Source organism: Condylura cristata, unplaced genomic scaffold, assembly GCF_000260355.1.
Source record: "Condylura cristata isolate star-nosed mole 26May11 unplaced genomic scaffold, ConCri1.0 scaffold00001, whole genome shotgun sequence".
NCBI classification, from domain to species: Eukaryota; Metazoa; Chordata; class Mammalia; order Eulipotyphla; family Talpidae; genus Condylura; species Condylura cristata.
In genome coordinates, this window is record NW_004567102.1 from 4,278,721 (window position 1) to 4,300,143 (window position 21,423).

Here is a 21,423-nt window from a genome sequence, read left to right on the forward strand (position 1 = left end):
GCTTTAACCCATTGTACAACCAGGGAGGGCCCTAATCAGAGGATCTTTAAAAAGCGCTTCAGCGCCTGGAGTAGTCAGGGCCTGGAAACTAACAGATTGCTGTGGAGATGAGGACACACCTGTAAAGTGGTTTCCAGGAGAAGCTGGGCCCTAAGGCTAGCCCAGGAGACCTGTTCACTTCTTTCCCTACCAATGAGGCAGTCCCTTTCCTGGGGGCTCCCCTGAGCAACCCTCTCCACCTGGCTTTCTCTCTGGTGTCTCCCTTGTCTTCTCCCTGAGGAGGCATCTCTGAAGTGAAAGGTTAAGTGCCTCTCGTTGGTGAGGCCCCAGGCCTTGTTTCTGCCTGAGGAACAGTCACCTTCTAGCTTGTTGAAGGGAATTTCAAGTTCTAGGGAGCCGTGGATGGTAATTCAGTGGGTGGACTTCCCCAGCCCTGAGCCTCCACTAAACAGCTGCTCTAGTACCTGCCTCTCAAGACAGGCTCACAAGGACTAGAGAGACCAGGGCCAGAAGGGTTTGATGCCCTCCTGATTTTCTCAGTGGGGAGGAACTTTTGGCCCAGGGCACCAAGGGTGTGGTATCCTTCAGAGTCCCAGGAAAGCATAGCTCAGCCTTTAAAGTCTAAAGTCAGTCAGAGTTCTCAGGGTCTGCTGAGCCTCCAAAAGTTGGGGGACAATAGAGGAAGGAAATCAGAAACCTACATTTTTAGATTGGGGCCGCCCTGTTGATTGAGAAGCTGAGAGTAAGGGAGGAGGAATCAGGGCCTGGAGTGGGAGTAGAAGAGGCAGTGGGAACTGTGTTGTCAAAATAGTGTGAAGGGGCCATCTTTGCATCTAATTGTGCTCACGGGGTCAATGCCTGTGGACAAAGTCCAAAGCCCTCCTCAGACCTCCAGGGCTGCAACATTCAAATTTTGCCACCCTCTTAATCTCCCTCAGTGCTACTTACCCCGCAGTGTACCAGACTGATCCCTCCCTCGGGGCCTTTGCACATTCTGTTCTCTGCCTAGGAAGCACTTCCCTAGAAATCCACACTACTTGCTTCTGTTCTGACATCTCATTTCCAATATCACCTCCTTGGGATACTCCTGACTACTCTGTCTAAAGCAGACCAGTCTACTCCATGAAAATTTATACTTTACCTCACTTAGCAAATTTTCTTTTTTCTTTTATAAGTTTTATTTATTTATGCACACAAAACTGGGGTACACGCCAGAGGTTCAGGGCTGGTTAGGGGAGCAGAACAGGCATATTGACAAAGTACATTGCTGAGGGGAGCAGCAGGTGAGACAGGAGAGGTCTGCCTACACGATGTGGGTTACCTCTCTGGCCGGGGATAGAACCCGTGCTGAAGAGGCTGTGGCTTCATAGTGCTGTACTTTAACCTGTCACGCCACCAGGGAGGGCCCACCAAATTTTCTTTTTAAAAAGATGTTATTTTCACATTTTTAAATGTCAGCTCTGCCAGGGCAGGAATTTTGACCAGTTTTGGCCCCAGTACATGACAGATGCTCAATAAATACCTTTTGACTGAGAGTGAAGAAGCTGTTGGCTACCATAGAGTTGCTGCATGACTTCCATCTAGCCCCTTGGTCTCTCTGAGTCTCTGATATTCATCTAAAAATGGGCACAGTGTCTACCTTGACTGAATTCCCAAAGCTGAGATGAAGAAAGTATGAAATGGCCCTGGATTCTGTGATAGACACTGATAAAATTGCTTCTCCAAATGCTGGAAAGGGCAGGGTGGGAGGGGAGAAGACCGGACCCAACTTTACTTTCCTCCCTCTGCGCCCCCTGTTCCACAGAGAACATCTTTGGCTCCAGCCCCAGTATCCACAGGCTTCGCAGAAAGAAGACACTGTCCTCCAAGCGAGGATCCTTGGCCACCAGCTTCCCAGGGCTGGAGGAGGCCAACCCTCAGGAGAAGGAGCTGTTCCTTGCCTTCATGGAGCAGTTGGGGGCCAGCCACTTACACCCTGAGTAAGACCAGTGTCGTGCGTGCGTGTTGGGGGCTGGTGTGGGGTGGTACTTCCAGTCATTGGGAAAGAGGACTCACCTGTCATGTGGGTGCTGAGATGGGGCACCACCAGGTAGAGCTGGGGTCATGTCCTGATTTGGCTACTTGGTAGCTGTGTGACCTAACTGACCTCTGTATCTCTGGCTTAGAGAGAACATTAGAGCTGCCCTGGGATTAAATGAAGACACATATGGAGAAGCCTGCACATGAGGCGGCCTTCCAGCACACCCCACAATACCCTGTCTGCCCTGTAGGATCATTAGCAAGCCACAGTATCAGCCTCCCATGAGAATGTCTTTATTGACAAAAAAACCCCCCACCCCACCCCCTCACACTACATGCAGTGATTTCAGACATGGTGATGTTCTTGGTTAAGCATATTTGGACAGGAGGACATTTCCTGCATACTGTTTCAGGCTTTGAGCTCAATAGATTCCCTCATGCTCAGAGAAAAGGGCCCCAAAATTGGCCTGTGATGCCCCTAGGCCCCTTTGGGGTCTGTTAGCTACAACAAGGGAATCACCATCCAGGTTCACCATCAGCAGAGTGCTGTGAGGACAGGCTCTGAGGGTGTGGCCAGTGTCGTGGGGCGGGCAGGGTGGGACTTAGGGTACAGGCCGGCGGGGCAGGTGTGGAGGGAGCCATTTACCATTTGGCAGCCTGGGTTGGCTCAGCCCTCTGGCATCTGTCTTCATGACTTAATTAGACCCGTGTGAAAGCAGCATTTATCCAATACCAGCCATGTGCCAGGCCCCAAGCTGTGCTTTCATTAGGCATGTCTCTCATTCTCAAGCAACCTTGCTGGGCAGGCTTCAGCCTCTGTCTTTTACAAATAGGCTCAGAGAGGGCATGAGCCTTGCTGAGGGTCACACAGCTACAAGTGGGAGAAGAGAGAAAACTAGATGGAAACGCTGGACAATAGGGCTCCCATATCCCCCCAACCTTCAATTAATCACTGAACCACAGAAAGCAAAAGTGTTGTGGAGTTTCTAGAATGGAGAGAGCTTCCTGGAAGAGCTGACATTTGAGTTGCTCCTCGTAGGGTGTGAAATAGATTGTGTGGCTCGGGGGTTTCTTGGAGTATGCATTAAAACCCAGGAGCAGGGCCCTCCCTGGTGGCGCAACGGGCTAGCACAGAGCACTGCAAGCTGGCCTCAGCCGCTTCAGTGCGAGTTCGATCCCCAGCCACAGAGGTGACCCACACGGCGCGGCAGACCTCTCCTGACCCGCCTGCTGCCCCCCTCAGCAGTGTACTTCATCAGTTGGCCTGTTCTGCTCCCCACTCTGTCTCTGGAGCAGCAGACCTCTCCTGACCCGCCCGCTGCCCCGCTCAGCAGCTCATCCATCTGCCTGATCTGCTCCCCACTCTGTCTCTGGTGAACCCTCTCACCGCCCCTGCATCTCTGGCTTGTACCCCAGTTCTGCATGCATAAATAAATCTTTAAAAAAATAATTAAAAAACCCCAGGAGCTGCCACCCCGCTTCCTAAGCCTACCTCACATCTAGTTGCTGGCCATCCTCTCCTTGCCAGGCAGGCAGAGGTCTGGCAGCTCTGGGGGAAGCTGCGGCAGGAGGAGCCCCAGCTGGCAGGCAACCTGGAGGGCTTTCTGGCCAAGATGACCAGCCGCCTGCGGGAGGTGCAGGCCGACAAGGAGGCTCTGGAGCTGACCTTGAGGAAGTAAGTGGGTGCCGGGGCCCTGCCACCCACTTGGCACCTGGAGCATCTCCTTTACATTTTCACTGAAGCAGAATTGAATTCCCTGAGTTGCAGAAGAGCAGAGGCCAGGGCTTCGCAGCAGCCTGGGAGCTGGAGGGGCAGGGCTGAACTGGAAGAAAGGGTGGCTCTGGGAGGCTGGCCTGGGAGGACGGAGCTGGGCCTTCAGCGGGAGTGGAATGGCCAGTGTGCTTTGGTGCAGAGCCGCTGTGGTGTTCAGCGCTGGGGGGGCCACTCATGTACATTACAACACACGTGGTGACCCCGGGGTTGGCGCGGGTACAGCCTTATCAGGGTGTCTGAGTTATGGGGTGGGGGGTGGGGACTGTGTGACAAGTCCAGGGAACCAATTATCTTGGTGATGGTTTTATGAGCCAGTCTAATAGGATTAGGCGTGTGTCTCTGTTACTGGTGACTGTTCTTAGGTGACAGGGATCAGTGACAGCTGGTAAAGTGAGGTAGCAGTGGGATGACTCCAAATCAAAGCACAGACCACCCCTGCCAGTGACGGAGTCAGGGTGCTGAGGGCTGCCTGCCCACCCTCCCCCCGTGCCCCTTCCAGGCGGGATGCCGACCACCAGCGTGAGGTCCAGCAGCTTTATGAGGAAATGGAGCAGCAGATCCATCAGGAGAAGCAGCAGCTGCAGGCTGAGGTGAGCGCCCCTGCAGCTTGCCCCTAACCGCCTGCCTTGGAGTCTGGCTGGCTAAGCAGCGGTGCTGTCTATGTAGGACAGTAGCAGGCACTGGGAGCTGCACCTCCCTCACCCTTGACCAGTGTTTCTCAGAGAAAGGAGGTGGGAGTGGGGGAGCATGGACTGCAGAGTCTGGGTCCCTGTTGCTCACCCAGGTCCTGGTCTGTGCCGGGAGCCAGTTCTTGCATTCTCCTTATTGCCACAATCTACGCCCCGGGTGCTGGTGTCAGGGGAGTTGTCCTGAGACCCATCCTGGTCCCTGCACTCCAGGCCCCATCCAAGTGAAGCAGGAGGAGAGCCAGCCCGGCTTGGTCTTAGCTTCTGCAAACAGCCTGAAACCTCTCTGCTCCCCAGAGTGACTTGCGGAGCCAGGCCCTTGACTCCCAGATGCAAGAAGCCCTGGAGGCCAAGGAACGTGCGGTGCAGCAGCTGGCTGAGGGCCAGAGGGAGGTGAGTGACAGGGCTTCTCCGGCAGCCCAATTTCTCAGAACTCAGACTCTGACACCGGGCTCCTTGCAGCCACCAGAAGTGCCCTTTGCACCTGACTGGGTAAGTCTATCTGTAGCCACTAGCCCAGCCCTGAGGATTCAGTGGCTGCTGGAGGCCCCAAGAGAGTAGCTTCCCAGGTGTCTTCATCCCCTTTGAGATGAGGCCAGGCATTGAGTGGGAGCAGCAAGGCATGAGCCTGAAAGCACAGGTTCAGAACCCTGCAGTTCCAGTGAAGAGCCCTGTGAACCTGCTTGTCCTGGCCGCTGTTACTCCAGCTGTGAATGGAGATGGGCAACTCAGCTGTACCTTGCAGCCCAATGTGTCGAATGGGATGGTAAAGCACTTTGAAATGGGAAAGACAAGTGAAGAAGCTAATTATAGCTACTGAGTGTCAGAGGACATGAGACATTGGAGAAAAAAAAAAAAACAAACAAACAAAAGAAAGAACAAGGAGAAAATTTTTTAAAGTGCCAAAAAAGAGAGATGTAACATGATTTGATATACACATCCATAGTGAAATGGTTCATGTAATCAAACTGATTAATGAACTTATCTCTCACTTATTTTCCCCTATATCTTATAGAAACAAAAGATAAGTAATAAGTTCTTAAATTAAAAAAATATATATTGTCTCCTCACTACATTATTTCCTTCATTTATTAATTTCAAAAAATTTTAAAGGGTGTGAAGCTATCCGCAGCTACTGCAGCACAAGTTCGATCCCCGGCCAGGGAGGTGACCCACATGGCTCAGCAGACCTCTCCTGTCCCGCCCACTGCTCCCCTCAGCAGTGTATTTGAGTCCATCTGCCTGTTCTGCTCCCCACTCTGTCTCTGGTGAATCCTCTCACCCCCCTGCACCTCTGGCCTGTCCCCTAGTTCTTTTATGCATAAATAAATAAAATAAATCTTTACAAAACATTTTAAGAAATAAACAATTCTCACCAATGTTGTCAGCTAAGGGGACATGAGCAGGGTTTTAAGCTCCCCGGCCCTGTTTTCCTCATCAGAGAGGAACACTCCAGGCAGCTGTGCTGTCTCAGGTGAGGGTCAAGGCAGTCACCACAGTCACTGTTTCCAAATCTGGCCTAGCTTCCCAGCCAGAATGCCCCAGGTCTTGTTGCCTGCAGTCACTGTACTTGGCACTGTGACTCAATCTTTGGGTCTGAAACCTGCCTCCTCTTCCTTCATCACTTCTAGGCCACTGATCTTAGTAAAATCTCCTATTCTAGGCAGGACAACCAGCCCCCCTCAGCCCTGGCCCGGGTTCCCAGCAGGCTCTGCAACCCCCAACCCCACCAGGGTGATCCTGTCACCCAGCCAAATCCTCCCACTGGGCTGATTTCCCAGGTGCTTTGTAGAAACTGAGGCAGCCCTCTACCAAGGGAGGAGACTGGCCTTTCCAAACAGGCCCATTTCCTCTGTTTCCTGTTTTCCCAGCCACACTCCTTTACCCAGCAAGACTTGTGACATGCCTACTCTTGGCAGGCACTGTTCTCAGTTCTGGTAGACACAAACCCCCATCCATGGAGTTACGGTCTGGCCAGGGTGTCCAGGGATAAAATCAGCAAGCCATCTCTCTAAGGGGTAGTGAACCTACTAAGGAGCGTGAAGTAAAGCAGGCCAGGATGGGTGGAGTTGTTAGGGGGAGTTGAAATGTGTTCAGTTGGGAGTCAAAGAAGGCCTCTCTGCAATGATGATGTTGGGGTAAAGATCAGAAGGTGAGGGTGAACCAGGTGATATCTGAGGGAAGAGCTGTTCAGGCAGAGGGAACAGCCAGTGCCCTGAAATGGGAATGTTTGAATGGTCAAGGTGTGGCCCTGACTGAGGGGGGGTCAAGGTGGAGACATGAGGTAGGAGGTAAATGGCAATATTGCAGGGAGATACTGAAGAGCCCTTGTGGACACAGGGGTCTTGTGAGGTTGCCCTCCACCCCATGTGCTGATGAACTATTGGATCAGGAGGCCACAGGGGGCTGGGGGATGGGTAGCTGGCACTGGGCTTTGAGCAGAAGGGAATGTGGCCCCATTTATGTTTGGGAACCGATGGTGCTAGCAGCTTGTGTTTTTCACACAGCCCTTTGTCGCCTCCCTACCCCAAATCAAATGTTTCTCCTGGGTGGGAGGTAGGTTTTTTTTTTTTTAAATTTTATAACAGTTTATTTTTACATCATTTTGTACATTTTTTTCCCATCTCAATTGTAATCCCCGCGGGTTTCCCATCACCAAGTCACCCGTGTGCCATCACCATCATCCCGTGCACTTCCCTCCGGTGGGAGGTAGTTTGACACAAGCTAAGCAACTTCTATCGACCGACAAATTCTGGATGGAGGGGGAATGCTCTGAAAAAAATCAGACTTTCCACGCTAACTTATGTTACGACCTCCCTTTTTTTGTATAATCATAATATCAAAATATTCTGAGCAACTTTCAGTTTACAACTGGATTGTTTTATCCTCATAAGGTGATTTCCTGGTCCAGGCAAATAGGCACTGCCCCAGGGTGGGAAATTCCTCTTGAAGTCAAAAGTAATTTTACAATTGGCTGATTAATAAAAGTAATTGGCTGTTATAGCAAAATCAATATTGTAATATGAGGCAGTACTAGAACATGTTCTTTTAGTGCCCAGATGAGAACCCAAATCACTCTACTACCACACATAAGTTTTCTATTCAGTTTTTAAAGCTTTCTACTGTTTAAATAAGGAAATTTACTCAAGCTTTCTATTCAGTTTTTAAGGAACTTTATTGCATTTCTTTTTGTGATTGATTTACAAAAAAATTCCTCCATACTTTACCTCCATACTTTACCCTTTAAGATATCTCAATGAGAATGAAGGTCAATAAATAGTAATTAGAGTTTAAAGGATTTTATTTTAGCTAATCTTCACTGTGGTAAATATAGCAACATTAGTCTTAAATTTTGTGAATTTATGTACCTGTTTTAACTTTAATATGTACCTGTTTTAACTTTAATATGTACCTGTTTTAACTTTTAAGAATAATGTTATAATCTCAGCTGAAGGTCAATACGACCCCAAACTGTTCTTAGAAAAATGATCGTGATCTCGCAGCCCAATTCATATGCTAATATCCCAATGCTTGCTCATAATGTAGAAATAAAGGTCTGTTGAGACCAGAGCAAGAAGACTTGCACCCAACTCTGATTCCCCAGTCTTCTTCATGCCCACTCCCCTTTGCTCCTCATTTTTGGAATAACTGCTCACCAACACCGCTCACACCTTAAGATCCTGCCTGTGTTTGCCCTTCAACAGCCCATGATTGGGCTGGTCCCCGACAGTAGTTGAGTTAATTGGGCTGGTGCAGGGTAACCCTACCCCCACCAGCTTTTTATATCGGCTCTCCAGGAACCTAGAGTCTGACCCCCACAATAATCTTGAGAGGCGGTTCAAGGCCCTGGAGGGGTCTTCAACCCTCCCTTCCTGCTTTTCCCTCCCTCCTGGCAGCTGGAGGCCCAGCTCCACAGCCTCAGCAGCTCAAACTTGGAGGCCAGCAAAGAGAACCAGCAGCTTCAAGAGGCTGAGCGGCACCTGGCAGGCCAGCTGGAGGAAGTGCGAGGGCAGCTGCGGCAGACCAGGGGGCATCTGCGTGCCGCCAGGGGCCTTGTGTCCTGGCAGATGGAGGAGGAACCAAGGCAAGTGGCTGCCATCCTGGCTGGAGACCAGGGCTTCCCTGGGAGACAGGGGAGGCTGAGTTCTCTGAGGCTTTGGTCAGTACCCAGAACATGGTGTCCCTCCTTAAACTTCATCACAACCCGGCCAGCCTGGGGTTAGCATGCTATTTCTTAGATAAGCTGAGGCACAGAGAGGGAGAAGTCATATCCTTGGGATCTTGCTACAACATAGAGGCATGGGCTGGGCCAGAAAGGGAAATCAGGGAAGGCTTCCTGGAGGAGGTGAGGCTTCATATAGTTCTATAGTTCTTGAAGAATGAGCAGAATTAAATGAGGGGAAGGAGGAGGGAGCACTTGCAGGTGGGAAGAGCTACCTGAGCAAAGACAGGAAGGAAGGCTCATTCTGGAAATTTGCAATCAAAGATAAGGGATGTAGGTGGGATTGGTAAGCCTGCTACCTGCTCCTCCCCTGACCTTACTTCCTTGCTTCCTTTCTAGTGTTCCCAGAGCAGATGAGAAGACTCTCGACCCTCAGACAGCCTTCCCTGAGGAGGCCCCTCTGCCAGGGCTGTTTGGGGACAATGATGACTGGCACCACCTCCTGAGCAGATTCAGCAGCCCCACACACAGCGACCTGCAGGTCTCCTGGAGCCCACCCCCAACCCCGAGTTCCCACTCAGGCCCTCAGACGCCCCGAGTAGTCAGGCACATCTCCATCTCAGAGCCACAGTTTTTGCTGTTCAGTCAGGAGCCATCCTCAGAACCCGATGGGGCTCCAGGGAGTCCCCCTGGGGTGCCTTCCAGAGCCAACAAAGGGAAAGGAGTGGACCCAGATGGACAGGACATCCGCCCAGAAGAGCCTGTTGAGCCTCAAAGTCTGGAGCCCAAGACGGTGTCAGGGTTTGGCACGGAGGCCCACTTCCGTTTGCCTGAGGCCCCAACTGAGGAGTCAGGGGGCCTGGTGACAGCACCTGTCAAAGTGCTCATTCCTTTGGAGGTGGGATCTCCCCCACATGCAAGCTCAACTGGGCCCAGAGAACATTTCCAGGCCTCACACCTAGACGACAAGGGCCTTAGCCTTGAGCCTATCCCTGCCAAACCACCCAGGCAGAGAGAGTCCCTCTATCTGGACCTGCACACTGCTAGCTCTGAGGCAGGACTGGGGTCCCCAGGAGCTGGAGCAATCACCCTTGGGTTGGCCAAGCCCTCCCAGGATCCCACAGAGGAGCCCAAGCAGCCTAAGCCAGGTCCAGATATGCAGGCGGCCCATGCTGGAGAACTAAGAGAAGCTCATGGCCAGAACCTCAGGCCAGATGGACTGGCAGCCCTCCCCGACCAGGGTCTGGAAGAGAAGCCCAGGGCTGAAGAGAGGAAAGGAGTAGATGGGGGAGGGCAAGGTCTCAGTTCAGAGCAGGCAGGAGAGACTTCCAGCCTGAGGACTGGGCGTCTAGAACTCCCCCAGCAAGATGCGGCCGCTTCTCTCCCTTCTGGTACTCCACAGATGTGGGCTGAAGCAGAAATCCCTGCTCCTGGGAAATCTTCACTCCTTGGGACCTCTCCCCCCGAAAGGGCACAGCCTAGGGATGAAGCAGACCCCTTGGGGTTCACAGATAGCCTCCCTTCTGTGGCCAAACTGAAAGCCCAGCCCAGATCCCCACCTACAACCTCTCATAGAGAAGAACAAGGTCCCCCTCAATCCAGAGAGCCAGGGGCAAGGAACAGGCCTGAAGACCCAGGAACAGACTCTGGAAAGACTGAGCTGACCCCTCCCCCAGAACCCCCCACAGCCAGTGAGCCTTCAGCAGACCCTGACTACGTCTTCCATGTCATCTTCCTGGGAGACTCGAATGTGGGCAAAACATCGTTCCTTCACCTGCTGCACCAGAACTCCTTCACCACTGGGCTGACAGCTACTGTGGGTAAGGCCCACCTGGGGAGGCAGCAGGGGAGGGAGGAGAGACCCAGGGGCTGGACCCACAAGCCCAGGCAGGCCTAGAGAGCTCGCTCTATCCCTAAGGAAGCTGCAATCACTCTGCCCTGGCCACGGGCCCTGCAGTAGACATTATTTTATAGGGGCATAATCTTCCTATTTTACTAATCATCCCTAATTACAGGTAATTTGCTTTTTCTGCATTGATCTGATTAGCTTATAATGTGCCACATCAACAAAGCACCCTGTAATTTAGGTGCCAGCACTATTTGATGGTGAAAACAGGCAAGTCTCCACCCACGTGGCCTATGGGCAGGCCACTGCAGGGTCCATGCTGGCCGGATTTGCTCATGACTAGCCCCAAGCCAGTCAGCCGTGTTCTGCAGGAAGTCACCTTGAGCAAGTAGAATATTTTGTGCAGAGCGCATTTGTGGTATGTTAAGTTAGGGACCTAGGTACCTGAGTTCAAACCCACTCACTAGGGGTTTGAGGATCACAGGAACAACAACAGTTCCAACTTCCTACAGTGGTTGTAAGGATGAGTCATGTCAAGTTCTTAGAATGAAGTGCTCAGTAAATATTAGTTATTGTTTATGATTACAAGTAATTATTTGATAATGTCGACTTCAGTGGCTCCTGCAAATGACATGCCCAAAGCAGGGAGTTTCTTCTCCCTAAAAACACTGGGTCAGATGGCACTTGAACAGTGGACAGAAACAGAGAAATGCTGGGAATGAAAGCGAGACTCACTTAGGGACTAAGATGGAGTGGTCCACATCTTTGTCAACGGGTTACATACTGACTGGGACCAGTGCCAAGCCAGTAGACAAATACAAGTTCTCAAAACGTTCTCTAAGAATCTTCACCTTGGAGCCAGCTGAAAATGTAGTGTCCTCGGGCAGAGGGAGACATAGGAGCAGGCCTGGTCGGATGCTGGGCTGGGTGACAGGCCTGCGAGGCCACTGTTATTACTGAATGTATGAGTTACCAGCCACCCACAATGCACCAGGCTTCTCCTTATTATCCCTTATAACAACCCTCTCTGCGACTGAGCCTTATTTATTAGCAATGAATAGTCTGTATTATTTACCAGTTAACTATCATGCATCATTTGTTAATGATTACTGATCATTATTTCATCGCTATTTAAGTCTAAGTCTTATTTCTTCATCATGAGCATTATTATATGTTAGAAAGTTTCCACAAAAGTCAATCAAGGAGGCCCTCCCTGGTGGCGCTCAGGTTTAACTGCAGCACAAAGTACCTATCAGCAGCCACTGCAGCATGAGTTCAATCCCCGACCCCGGCGGTGACCCACATGGCTCAGCAGACCTCTCCTGTCTTGCCAGCTGCTCCCCTCAGCAGTATACTTCATCAGTCAGCCTGTTCTTCTCCCTAATCTGTCTCTGGTAAATCCTCTCACTCCTTGCACCTCTCTTCTATGCCCCAGTTCTTGTGTGCATAAATAAATGAATCCTTATTAAAAAAAAGTCAATCAGGGCCCTCCTTGGTGGCACAACAGATTAAAGCACCACATTATGAAGCTCTCTCAAGCCACTGCAGCACGAGTTTGATCCCTGCCCCGGAGCTGACCCACATGGCGCGGCAGACCTCTCCTGACCTGCCCGCTGCTCCCCTCAGCAGTATAGTTCCTCAATCTGCCTGTTCTCTCTCCACTCTATCTCTGGTGAATCCTCTCACCCACCACAACTCTGGCCTTTACCCCAGTTCTGTAAGCATAAATAAATAAATCTTTTTTTGAAAAAGTCTATCAAGGCAAACATAGGTTGCATAATTGTAAAAAAGTGGCCAAACTCAGAGGCACTACTATCAGCTTGGAGTCTAGAGACCCAGGGCCATGATCGAAAGCCAGCTGTGGTTTCACATCCTGGTGGCTGTCATTCAGCTGGCATAGCGGTCACTGGGGAACTTTCTGGCCTCTTCCTCAAACATATTTTCCCACTCAGCATCAGCCTCTGTTCATTCCTACCCTCTCTTTCAGCAGCTCAGAGCTGTAAGTTGCCTGCATTTGGGGGTAGGGCTGATGGAAGACCAGTGTTCTGTCTGAATGGCCTTTTTTTGTGAGGCTTTTCCATATTCATCCCCATTTTACAGGTGGAGAAAACAGAGCACTGAAGACCTCACTAAGTTTCTTGCCTTTACTGAGTTCATCCCAGAGTTCATCCCAGGGCCACCTGCCTTCCAGGCAAATGCCCTTTATATGCCTTTTGGGATTCTGCCCTCTTTTGAGGCTGCTCATGTTAATTTGCTAATTGGGGAGAACTCGGGGGAAGAGAGGAAGGAGGAAACATATTCCTAATATTGTATGTGGTTAAGTTGTAACATGTTTGGGGGAGATTGTGGGCACATTGGGGGATGAGCAGGGAAGTAGAAAGTGAGAACACTGAGGAGTTATTAACAGCAGAGGCTAATTGTTCGGTAGGTTCAACCTGCTGAGTATGTAAGCAGAGACTGGCTCTATCACAGGGTGTTGGGTTAAAAAACATGGGCGGTTCCTGCAGACCCTGGGTTTCCTAAGACCTTCAGGAAAGAGCGTCTGCAAACTTCTACTTCACCATTTTGCTGAGGGCAGGCCTTCTGGGGGTGTGGCTGCTCTGGTTTCCTGAAGGGAGCCCGAGGTGCCTATCGACTGTCACCACTAGGGGGCAGCAGCAAACATTTATAGGGGTCAACATAGGAGACCTTGAGCAGGGTCTACCAGCTCATTGAGGAGCTAATGTGAGGAGACACCCCTTTCCTGAGCCGACCTGGACCCTGAAGCCATAGAATTCCATTAGGAAAGGGGCTGGGGATGGAGACAGAGAAACCCCTCTCCATCACCCACCCTGTCTGGTTTCCTTGGGAAGAAGGAGTTGGCAGGAAGGTGCACCCCCAAAGATTCCATACCTCCCTGGGATTTTCCTATTATTTCCTGGGATGGAGAGCGTCTGGAACCACGACCACAGGGGAGGGTGTAGCTGGGATTCAGGGAGATGAGGAGTAATAGTGATAATGAAAATTCCCATCTCTCAAACCCCTCCTAGATGGGGCTGAATCTTGGATCTAAGTGATTTCATCTCCCCAACCACCCTGCAGGGTGGATCTTTTATGATGGCCGCCTAGCTGATGAGGAGGGACGCGCAGAGAGGGAAGTGACTTGTCGAAGGTCACACTCAGCACAGAGAGTGGACAGCTCATAGCCCAGCTGACCATCCTTGAAGCTAACACTCCTCCCACCTCCTGGGCTGCCTGTCTGCCCTGCTGTCTGGTTAAAGGGGGAGGATGCATGCATCTTTTTATTGGGGAATAAAAAAAGGGAATACTACACACATGCAGAGATGCAACCCATTTTCTTGCGTGACCTGAGGAATAAACATTGCTGTGCCCTGGGAAGACAGCTATTTCACAGAGGTCAAAACAATTAAGGTGCTTCTTTTGGTTTCCACCATGGAGCCAGTGGGTAAGGGAGCAGAGAACTCTGGACTGGGGCCAGGGAAGGCTACTTGGAGGATGTGGCATGTGGATGGGAGAGGAGAGCAGAGGGAAGCCCCACAGCAGAAGGTTCTCATTCCGCCGTGGCTGGTGTAGACGTGCAGGCAGGCCTTGACTACAAGTCTTAGGTGGTAACCTGAAGTGGGACTAACCCCCCTCTGTGTGCCCTAGGAGTGGATTTTCGAGTCAAAACCCTGCTGGTGGACAACAAGTACTTTGCACTGCAGCTCTGGGACACGGCTGGCCAGGAGCGGTAAGGGCACTGTCTTCATGAGTGGCCTTGGGGACCAGGGCTAAGTCTGGGGTGTAGCAGCATGGGGAGAAGCCCAACATGGGCAAAAGGCAACCAAGTGCAAAAGAGGACCCCTCCACAAGGATTCAGGGCTTAGTCAAGTCCAAGTGGGGAACGATGGGGCAGCAGACCCAGGGCCCCTCAGACTGGCAGGGTGTCTGGTTAGGACCATCCAGTGTGACCAGTCAGCGTCCTGAAAGTGCTGGTCTTCACTTTCCAGCTAAGCAGGGTGAGCAACACAAACACACACCTTTGACAGCAGTTCTGCATCTAGAAGTTCATGCTACTGATGCACTCACATAGGACTGGAAAAACAGAGCCATAGCAACCTTGTTTGTCTTGTGAAGCACTGGCAGCAACCTAAATGCAACCAATAGTGAGTCAGCTAAATAAATTAGAATAGATTAGCTACACAGCAGTATAAATAAATTAGAGTAAATTCACATATAGAATACAACAAAACCATACACACACGAAATAGACTACAGATCTTCTTTATGCACCAATAGAAAAATAGCTCCAAGATCTCTCATTGAACTGGAAAAAAACAAAGTGCAGAATACTGAATGTTGAAGAGGATGGGGGTATTGACACTGTATTTGCATTAAACAGGGGAGGGATGTGTGTGTGTGTGTGCATAGATAACTTTTTGTATACATATAAAATCCTCTGGGAAAATATTTAAGAAACTGGAAACCCTGGTGGCCTCTGGGGAAACGTGGGAGGCTGCAGGATGGATGTGGGGTTGGAAGGAAGTGGTGAGAGGTTTCACCTTGTGCCCTGAGCCCAGGCCTGTCAAATTTCAACAATAACTGCCCTGTAAGGAGACTGTGTGAAAACACAGTTTCTCTGCAATTAGAAGCAGGAAAGATTCATCCTCCCACTTGGCAGATGGAGCAACTGAGGCCTGCAGAGGTCAGGGCCTGGGGCCAAGCCACCGGGCACGGTTTCATGCAGACTCTCTGGGTAGGTATCACAGCGTGACCCGGCAGCTGTTCCACAAGGCTGACGGGGTGGTGCTCATGTACGACGTCACCTCCCAGGAGAGCTTTGCACATGTGCGCTACTGGCTGGACTGCCTTCAGGTGAGCAGAAGGCTGCTGGGGTTGGGCCCTGTTCTGGGGGAGTCAAGAGGGAGCTTGTATCCTGCCTGTTCCCCACTTTCTCCCAGGCCTACAGAAGACAAATCAGGCATACAGGTGATGTGCTCTGCAGAAGCCATGTGGCTGGACAGATAGAGCATACTAGTGCAAAGAACCATAACCACACTATACCCCTCCAAAGGTCCCATACACACCTTTCCTACATACAGCAGCTCTGTGATGTCTCCTGTGATGCAACTCTGGTACCTCCTTAGTTCCTCTGCCCGCACATTTCCGGTTCTTTCCTTCACATACTTAATACACATATACGAAAATTCTGTAGTCTACACTAGCACAGAGGGGGATATGAAGGATTGTCTTCTCTCTAAAAGTCTCTAGTGTAGTTGAAGAGAGGCAAAGGAAGCTGGATAAAGTAGCGGACAAGGGGACTGACCTCGGGTCTGACAGGACCTAGGTTTGAATCCAAACTACTCTGCTGCACCTTTGTGACCTTGGACTAGTGATTTAACCTTTCTGAACTTCAGTTTCCCAAATTCTTGTGGAGAGGAATTATGAGAATTGGTATAATTGCTTCCACCCAGCACCTGGTTTATATAGTAAGCACACAATAAATAGAAGCTACTATTGGGACCCATGGGAAATGGTGTGATCAAGCACAGGGCTTTCAGCACAGGCAGGAAGACAGAGACATGGGCAGGAGCAATCCGGGAAGGCTTCCAGAGGGTGGCACTTTTCAGGTTAGCCTTGGAAAGTGTGTAGCATGCTTGCAGGCAGAGAAGGGGAGCAGGCTCACTACAGAAGGAGGGGAAAATGTCAAGGTGGGAAGCAGGAGGCCTGAGCGGGGCAGGGTAAAGTGGGCAGGCAGGACCAAATCTACCAAAGGCTTGGCACACACAGGTGCTTAACATGCATGGGTGTGTCTGTGTGCAGGATACAGGGGCTGAAGGGGTGGTCATCCTGCTCCTGGGAAACAAGACAGACTGTGAAGAGGAGCGTCAGGTGCCCACTGAGGCGGGACAGCAACTGGCGAAGGTGAGCCCCTGGGTGCTGGACCCTCTGCTAGCCAGGACCGCGAAGACACTGCTCTGGAAGGGTCTGAGTAAATCACTCCGTCCTGAGCCACCAAGCAAGACCCATTGCCCATTCCTGCCTTGCCCAGCCAAAGACCAGATCATGTGGACAGCAGTCTGGTCACCTCTGCCTCCCACCATACCAGCCTCAGACCCAAACATGAGGCTGTCATGGTGGGCATGACATTGAACTTCACTGCTGAATTAGCAAATTCCCCAGACAATGCCTTGACCTCTATTTTTAAACTCTCCAGAGTAAAAAGGTCTGAAAAGCTTCACTTAAAATTCCCAGTCAAATCTTAATTTTACCTCTGGCCTCTAATTAACATACATTCCTTCTGATTTAGACTCAAGTTCTTCCCTGGGAGAGATTGCATCAAAAGCTCTACCACTGTCTCCAGATAGTATTTATTTGTGAATAGAATCTGACCACATTCTAGAAAGTCTGGAGAGTAAGAAAGGAGGAAAAAAAGAATCACTCCTCACCCTACCTCTGGCTCAACCCTCCTGGCCATCTCCACACTGTTTCCTTCCTGTCCCTCTCATTTCTCACCGTCATGAGGTCATCATGGAGGCTTCTGTTTGGTTGGAATTCTTCCTGCATAAAAGCAGCAGCTCACGGCCTCCCTGGTGGCCTAGGGGTTAGGTCTCAGTGCTATCACCCCTAGGATCTGGGTTCAACCCCATCCAGGGAGCTGGCACAGCAGACCTCTCCTGTCTCACGCACTGCTCCCCTCAGCAGTGTGTATCAGTCAATCCACCTGTTCTGCTCCTCATTCTGTCTCTGATGAACCCTTTCACCCTCCCACACCTCTGGGCTGTACCCCACTTCTTACACACACACACAAACACACACAGTAGCAGCTCAATTGTCTGACGTAGTGATTCCTCCTCTATCCTGAAGAAAGAAATCAGAAACAACCGCTAAGGGAATAACATACAGAAGACCCGTGTGTCATGGATAATCCAACTTGTTTAGATGAGGATGTTCTTGATGATATTATTTCTAAGAACAAAATTTGGAAGCAGCTGGTGGCTAAATGGTAGAGATCCACACAAGAGGCTAACATCTGCCATTAAGCATCCTGTCTTGGACAAGGACTGAAGGGTGTGGGGGAAATGCTAGCAATATCACCTAAGTCAGAAAGCAGTTGTGAAAGGGTGTTGGTTAGGTTACTGCTGATAAATAAGCCAAGCAGCTTTTCCTGTGGTTCAACCCAGCAGTATAATAACATGTATATGGCCATTCCTCCCCCCAATAGGAGAGTCAGTAGAAAACAGAATGGAAATCCAGACCCAAACACTAATGGGAGTGATTTCTACTTTGTACTAACACATTTTTTATGCTCTATTTCCTCCAATGGAATATTTTTTTGAGGGGGGAAAATGATTTAAAATTACTTTAAAAGGACTTTCTCCAGGTTGGGACTCTTTTCCCACAGTCACTCTGAAGGCTGTGGACTGTTCCTGGGTGGCCTCTGGGGTGGCCAGGTGGAGGGGCACAGGGCCCACCTGGGGACCACAGGTTACCGTGGCCCAGTGCTGCTCCACCGTTGGGCATGGCCAGGGGGACACCGAGCAGATCTCATGTCCGGAGTTTTGGTGGGGGGGGGCTGCTGCCTGGCTTCTTGGTGGTCTCCCACGAGGCACCGCAGCCCTTCCTGTTTGTCTGCAGGAACTGGGGGTCTCCTTTGCAGAGTGCAGTGCTGCCCTGGGTCACAACATCTTGGAGCCCATCGTGGACCTGGCCCGGTGAGTGCCTCGAGGCCCTCCCCACCCAGAACCCTGAGGCAACCGTCAGCCACTCAGTGTAGGAAGGGCTAGGATAGGTGGGGAGGCCTCTTCCCAAGAAGCTTCTATGCAGCCACAGGGCTTCTCCGCCAAGGGGCCCTGAGAGCCCTGTGCAGAGTCTTACAGCTATGTTCTCCAAAACTCAAGGGCTGCATCACCCCCTTAAAGTCACAGAGGGGCACAGGGCACTCTGCTTCTTCTAACTTTCTAGTAACTTCCACCAGATATAGAACAAAGCCTAATGGCCTGCATAATCTCCAGTGCCATCTCCCCAGTACACACAAACACACACACACACACACACAGACTCACTAAGCCACTCCAAGGGCCCTCCCTGACTTCCCCTCCTAAGGACATTCTAGCTCAGTCCTCTGTGCCCTTAGAAGTTCCACAAGTCGTAATTTCACATGCTTTGTCTGTTTTCTGGTTGCTTCCGCTCCTGTTACTTGGTGGCAGTTCCAGGACAGCACACTAGGTCTCTTGTTCAGCCTCTCCCCCAGCACCTGGGTCTAGCACATAGTAGGTGCCCAATAAATCAAAGCATTATTAAGGGGAGGTATCAGGCCAGATGAGCTCTAAGTCCCTTTTCTGTCCTAGCAGCTAGACCGCTTGCTAAAATCAACAAGCCTGGTGACACCATGATGCCCTCCGGCAGAAAATTCTCCAAGCTTTCACTGCACTGTAGCATAAAGCCCAAGTTCCTGCAGGTCTCTTTCAGGTCCACAGAACCCTGGATCCCTGCTACCTCCAAGGTTTATTTCCTGGTCGTTCATTTCTTAGGCTCTGTCATTTAGTACAGTGACTGGCACATACATACTTGGTGAATGAATGAATGAGTTTCTTCTACTTTCCCAACCCCCCACATGCTTTCTTGACACTGAACCTTTGCCTGCTGCTGGGCACCCACTGCCCCTTCTGCGACCAGACCCTGGCCGTTGCTCGGTGGGTTCCAACAGCTTCCTTCCTCCTCGAATACTGCAAGGACCTGGTGTGAGTTCCTCCTTCCTCAGTCCTGGGCCCTCATCACCCCTTCTCGGGGGAGGGACATGCTGGCTTCTTTGTCAAGACCAGAGTCCCTTGTACAGGGCCTGGCAAACAGCAGGCTGGCAAAAATGCCAGAAACCCGATCACACCAGACATGGCCCCGTTTTTTCCGGTGTCCTGTGGAGCACAGGGCAGGAGCAGAGCTGGTGGGAGAGAGGAAGTTCACAGGGTGCAGCCTTTTAGGCCCTGAGACACACCCTCCCGCCCCTCCTTGCTGCCCCAAGGGGCTGAGGAGGGACTGACATGGGACCTCATCATACAGGTCACTCCGGAGGCAAGAAGAACGCCTGAAGGACTCGCTGGTGGAAGTGGGCACCCTGAGGCCTCCGAAGAGAGGGGGCTGCTGCTCCTGACCACCCATCCTCAGGCCCACCGGGGCTTCCTAGTCCTTGGCTCCTGGACCTGGACACGGCCTGCCGTGAGAGAAGGCCAGCTCAGTTTAGGAAGATCCTCCTTAAGCCATGGCTCAGATCCCCTCTGGGCACTCTGAAGCACTGAGTAAATTAGTCTGGAGAGGGGGTGCGGGGGGGACGGAGGAAACATCTGGAAAGATAGCATAAGGAAAATACACAGTATTGGCCAATTGTCTATGGGTGGCAAGACTACAGGGTCAATGTGTGGGGTTATTATTTCCCTTTTTATACATATTTATATTTTCAGATCTTCTCTAATGGCTGGGCATTCCTTATATGATCACAAATAAAAATGTTAAAAGAGGGAAAATATCTTTTCAAGGAGGTGGCTTTATTGCTATTTACTAATTGATAGTCTGTCAGTTACCAAGTACCCAGTTTTTAAAAGCAGTCCTGTGCCTGGCAAAGCGTGGTGAACCCCACTGTTGCAGGTTTGACTCTTGGGGAAGAGCAAGGTTCTGATAGCCCCCGAGATGCCCCGGCTCCCCCCACCCCACTCCCTTTCCCTCAGATCTGCCTCTAATTAGGGGTCATAATCAGGGGAGCAGCCTGCTGCCCCAAATGCCAGGGTCCCCTGGGGAGCCCTCTGCCCTGAACCGTCCCTTGCTGGCTACATTCCAGATGTAGCTGGTGGGTGGCTGTTGGGACCTGGGGGTGGCCAAAAAACTCAATTCATAATCGCCCAAGGGCCCCTCTTTGGAAACTTTGTGGGTGTTGGCAGAATTGCCCAAGTTCGCCTCCTACAAGGTTATAGGTGACCGCACCTATAACCCGGGGCTGGGGTATTGAGTGCCCCGGGGACGAGCGAGAGAAGAGGCCTGTCGGTGCTGGCCTGATTCGTCCTCCAGTTTGCTGTGCTGTCTCTCACCCGGCTGCTAACTGACACCCATCACACTCATCATGTACTGTGACCCAGGGGGCAGTGTGCCGAGTTGGGGGGCTTCTTTCCACAGCGTTGAGCTCTCTGTCACTAGAGCACAGAGGCAGAAGTTCCGTGACACTTGGCAGAGGGGAGGTGAAGATTCGGGCAACAGAAGCACTGAACCCTTTAGTGGACTCATTCGACCCGGAGACAGATTCTTTCTTACCTCCAGTGTCTCCTTTCCCCAACCCGAACAGACCACAAGCCTCTCCCTGCTTTGAGAAGTTTCTACACTGTGGCATGGGAGAGACAGAGGTGGGCTGGAGTGAGTGATACCAGCCCCGGGAGAGGATGGGGCAGGACCTGCTGTTGTTAATGACTCTCCCTCTGGGGTCGCTGGGCCTAGTAGGCACCAACACCTCTGTCTTGTGGGCCAGTGAGTTAATGAGGCAGGTAGGCAGGGTGTGATTCTTGGGAGAGCCAGTAGAACAGATAGAGACCCTGTCCTTTGGGGGATCCTGCCCAGAAGTAGCCCCTAGACCTGCCCCTCCTCTCTCAGCCCTGATCCAGCCTCAAGCAATCAGCTCAGATTCCCTAGACCTGGGCGCTGGGTGGGACCACACACCTCCTGGCTTTCTCTGACTGGATCCAGCTTTTGTGCAGAAGCTGTGGAAGAGCTGCCAGTCTTTCCCAGTGTCAGAGGTCTCCAAGTGAGCAGTCAAGGTCCAGGAACCTCAGAGCAGCAGAGGGAGGTGAAAACAGCAGTGGGGGTGACTCCAGGTAGACTTCAGAGTGAACCTCCAGGCAAGTGTTGAGCTGTCGAGTGTGGTTAAGAAAACATGGGGTGTACCCATGTTTATTGCTTTTTTATTTACAATTGGAAA

General features: G+C 51.2%; 1 protein-coding gene across 1 annotated transcript in view; it reads left to right on the forward strand.

Moving 5' to 3' along the window:
- The window catches only part of RAB44 (RAB44, member RAS oncogene family), a 42,329-nt gene extending 22,693 nt beyond the window's left edge, over positions 1-19,636 (forward strand). The window contains exons 2-13 of the mRNA XM_012727326.1: positions 1,807-1,979; positions 3,548-3,694; positions 4,293-4,383; positions 4,777-4,872; positions 8,376-8,563; positions 9,041-10,461; positions 14,136-14,217; positions 15,227-15,341; positions 16,290-16,391; positions 18,105-18,181; positions 19,146-19,210; positions 19,527-19,636. Coding sequence (XP_012582780.1) covers positions 1,807-1,979; positions 3,548-3,694; positions 4,293-4,383; positions 4,777-4,872; positions 8,376-8,563; positions 9,041-10,461; positions 14,136-14,217; positions 15,227-15,341; positions 16,290-16,391; positions 18,105-18,181; positions 19,146-19,210; positions 19,527-19,555 — 2,586 coding nt within the window. The 3' untranslated portion in view covers positions 19,556-19,636. The remainder of the gene's footprint in view (positions 1-1,806; positions 1,980-3,547; positions 3,695-4,292; positions 4,384-4,776; positions 4,873-8,375; positions 8,564-9,040; positions 10,462-14,135; positions 14,218-15,226; positions 15,342-16,289; positions 16,392-18,104; positions 18,182-19,145; positions 19,211-19,526) is intronic.
- The last annotated feature ends 1,787 nt before the right edge of the window (positions 19,637-21,423 follow it).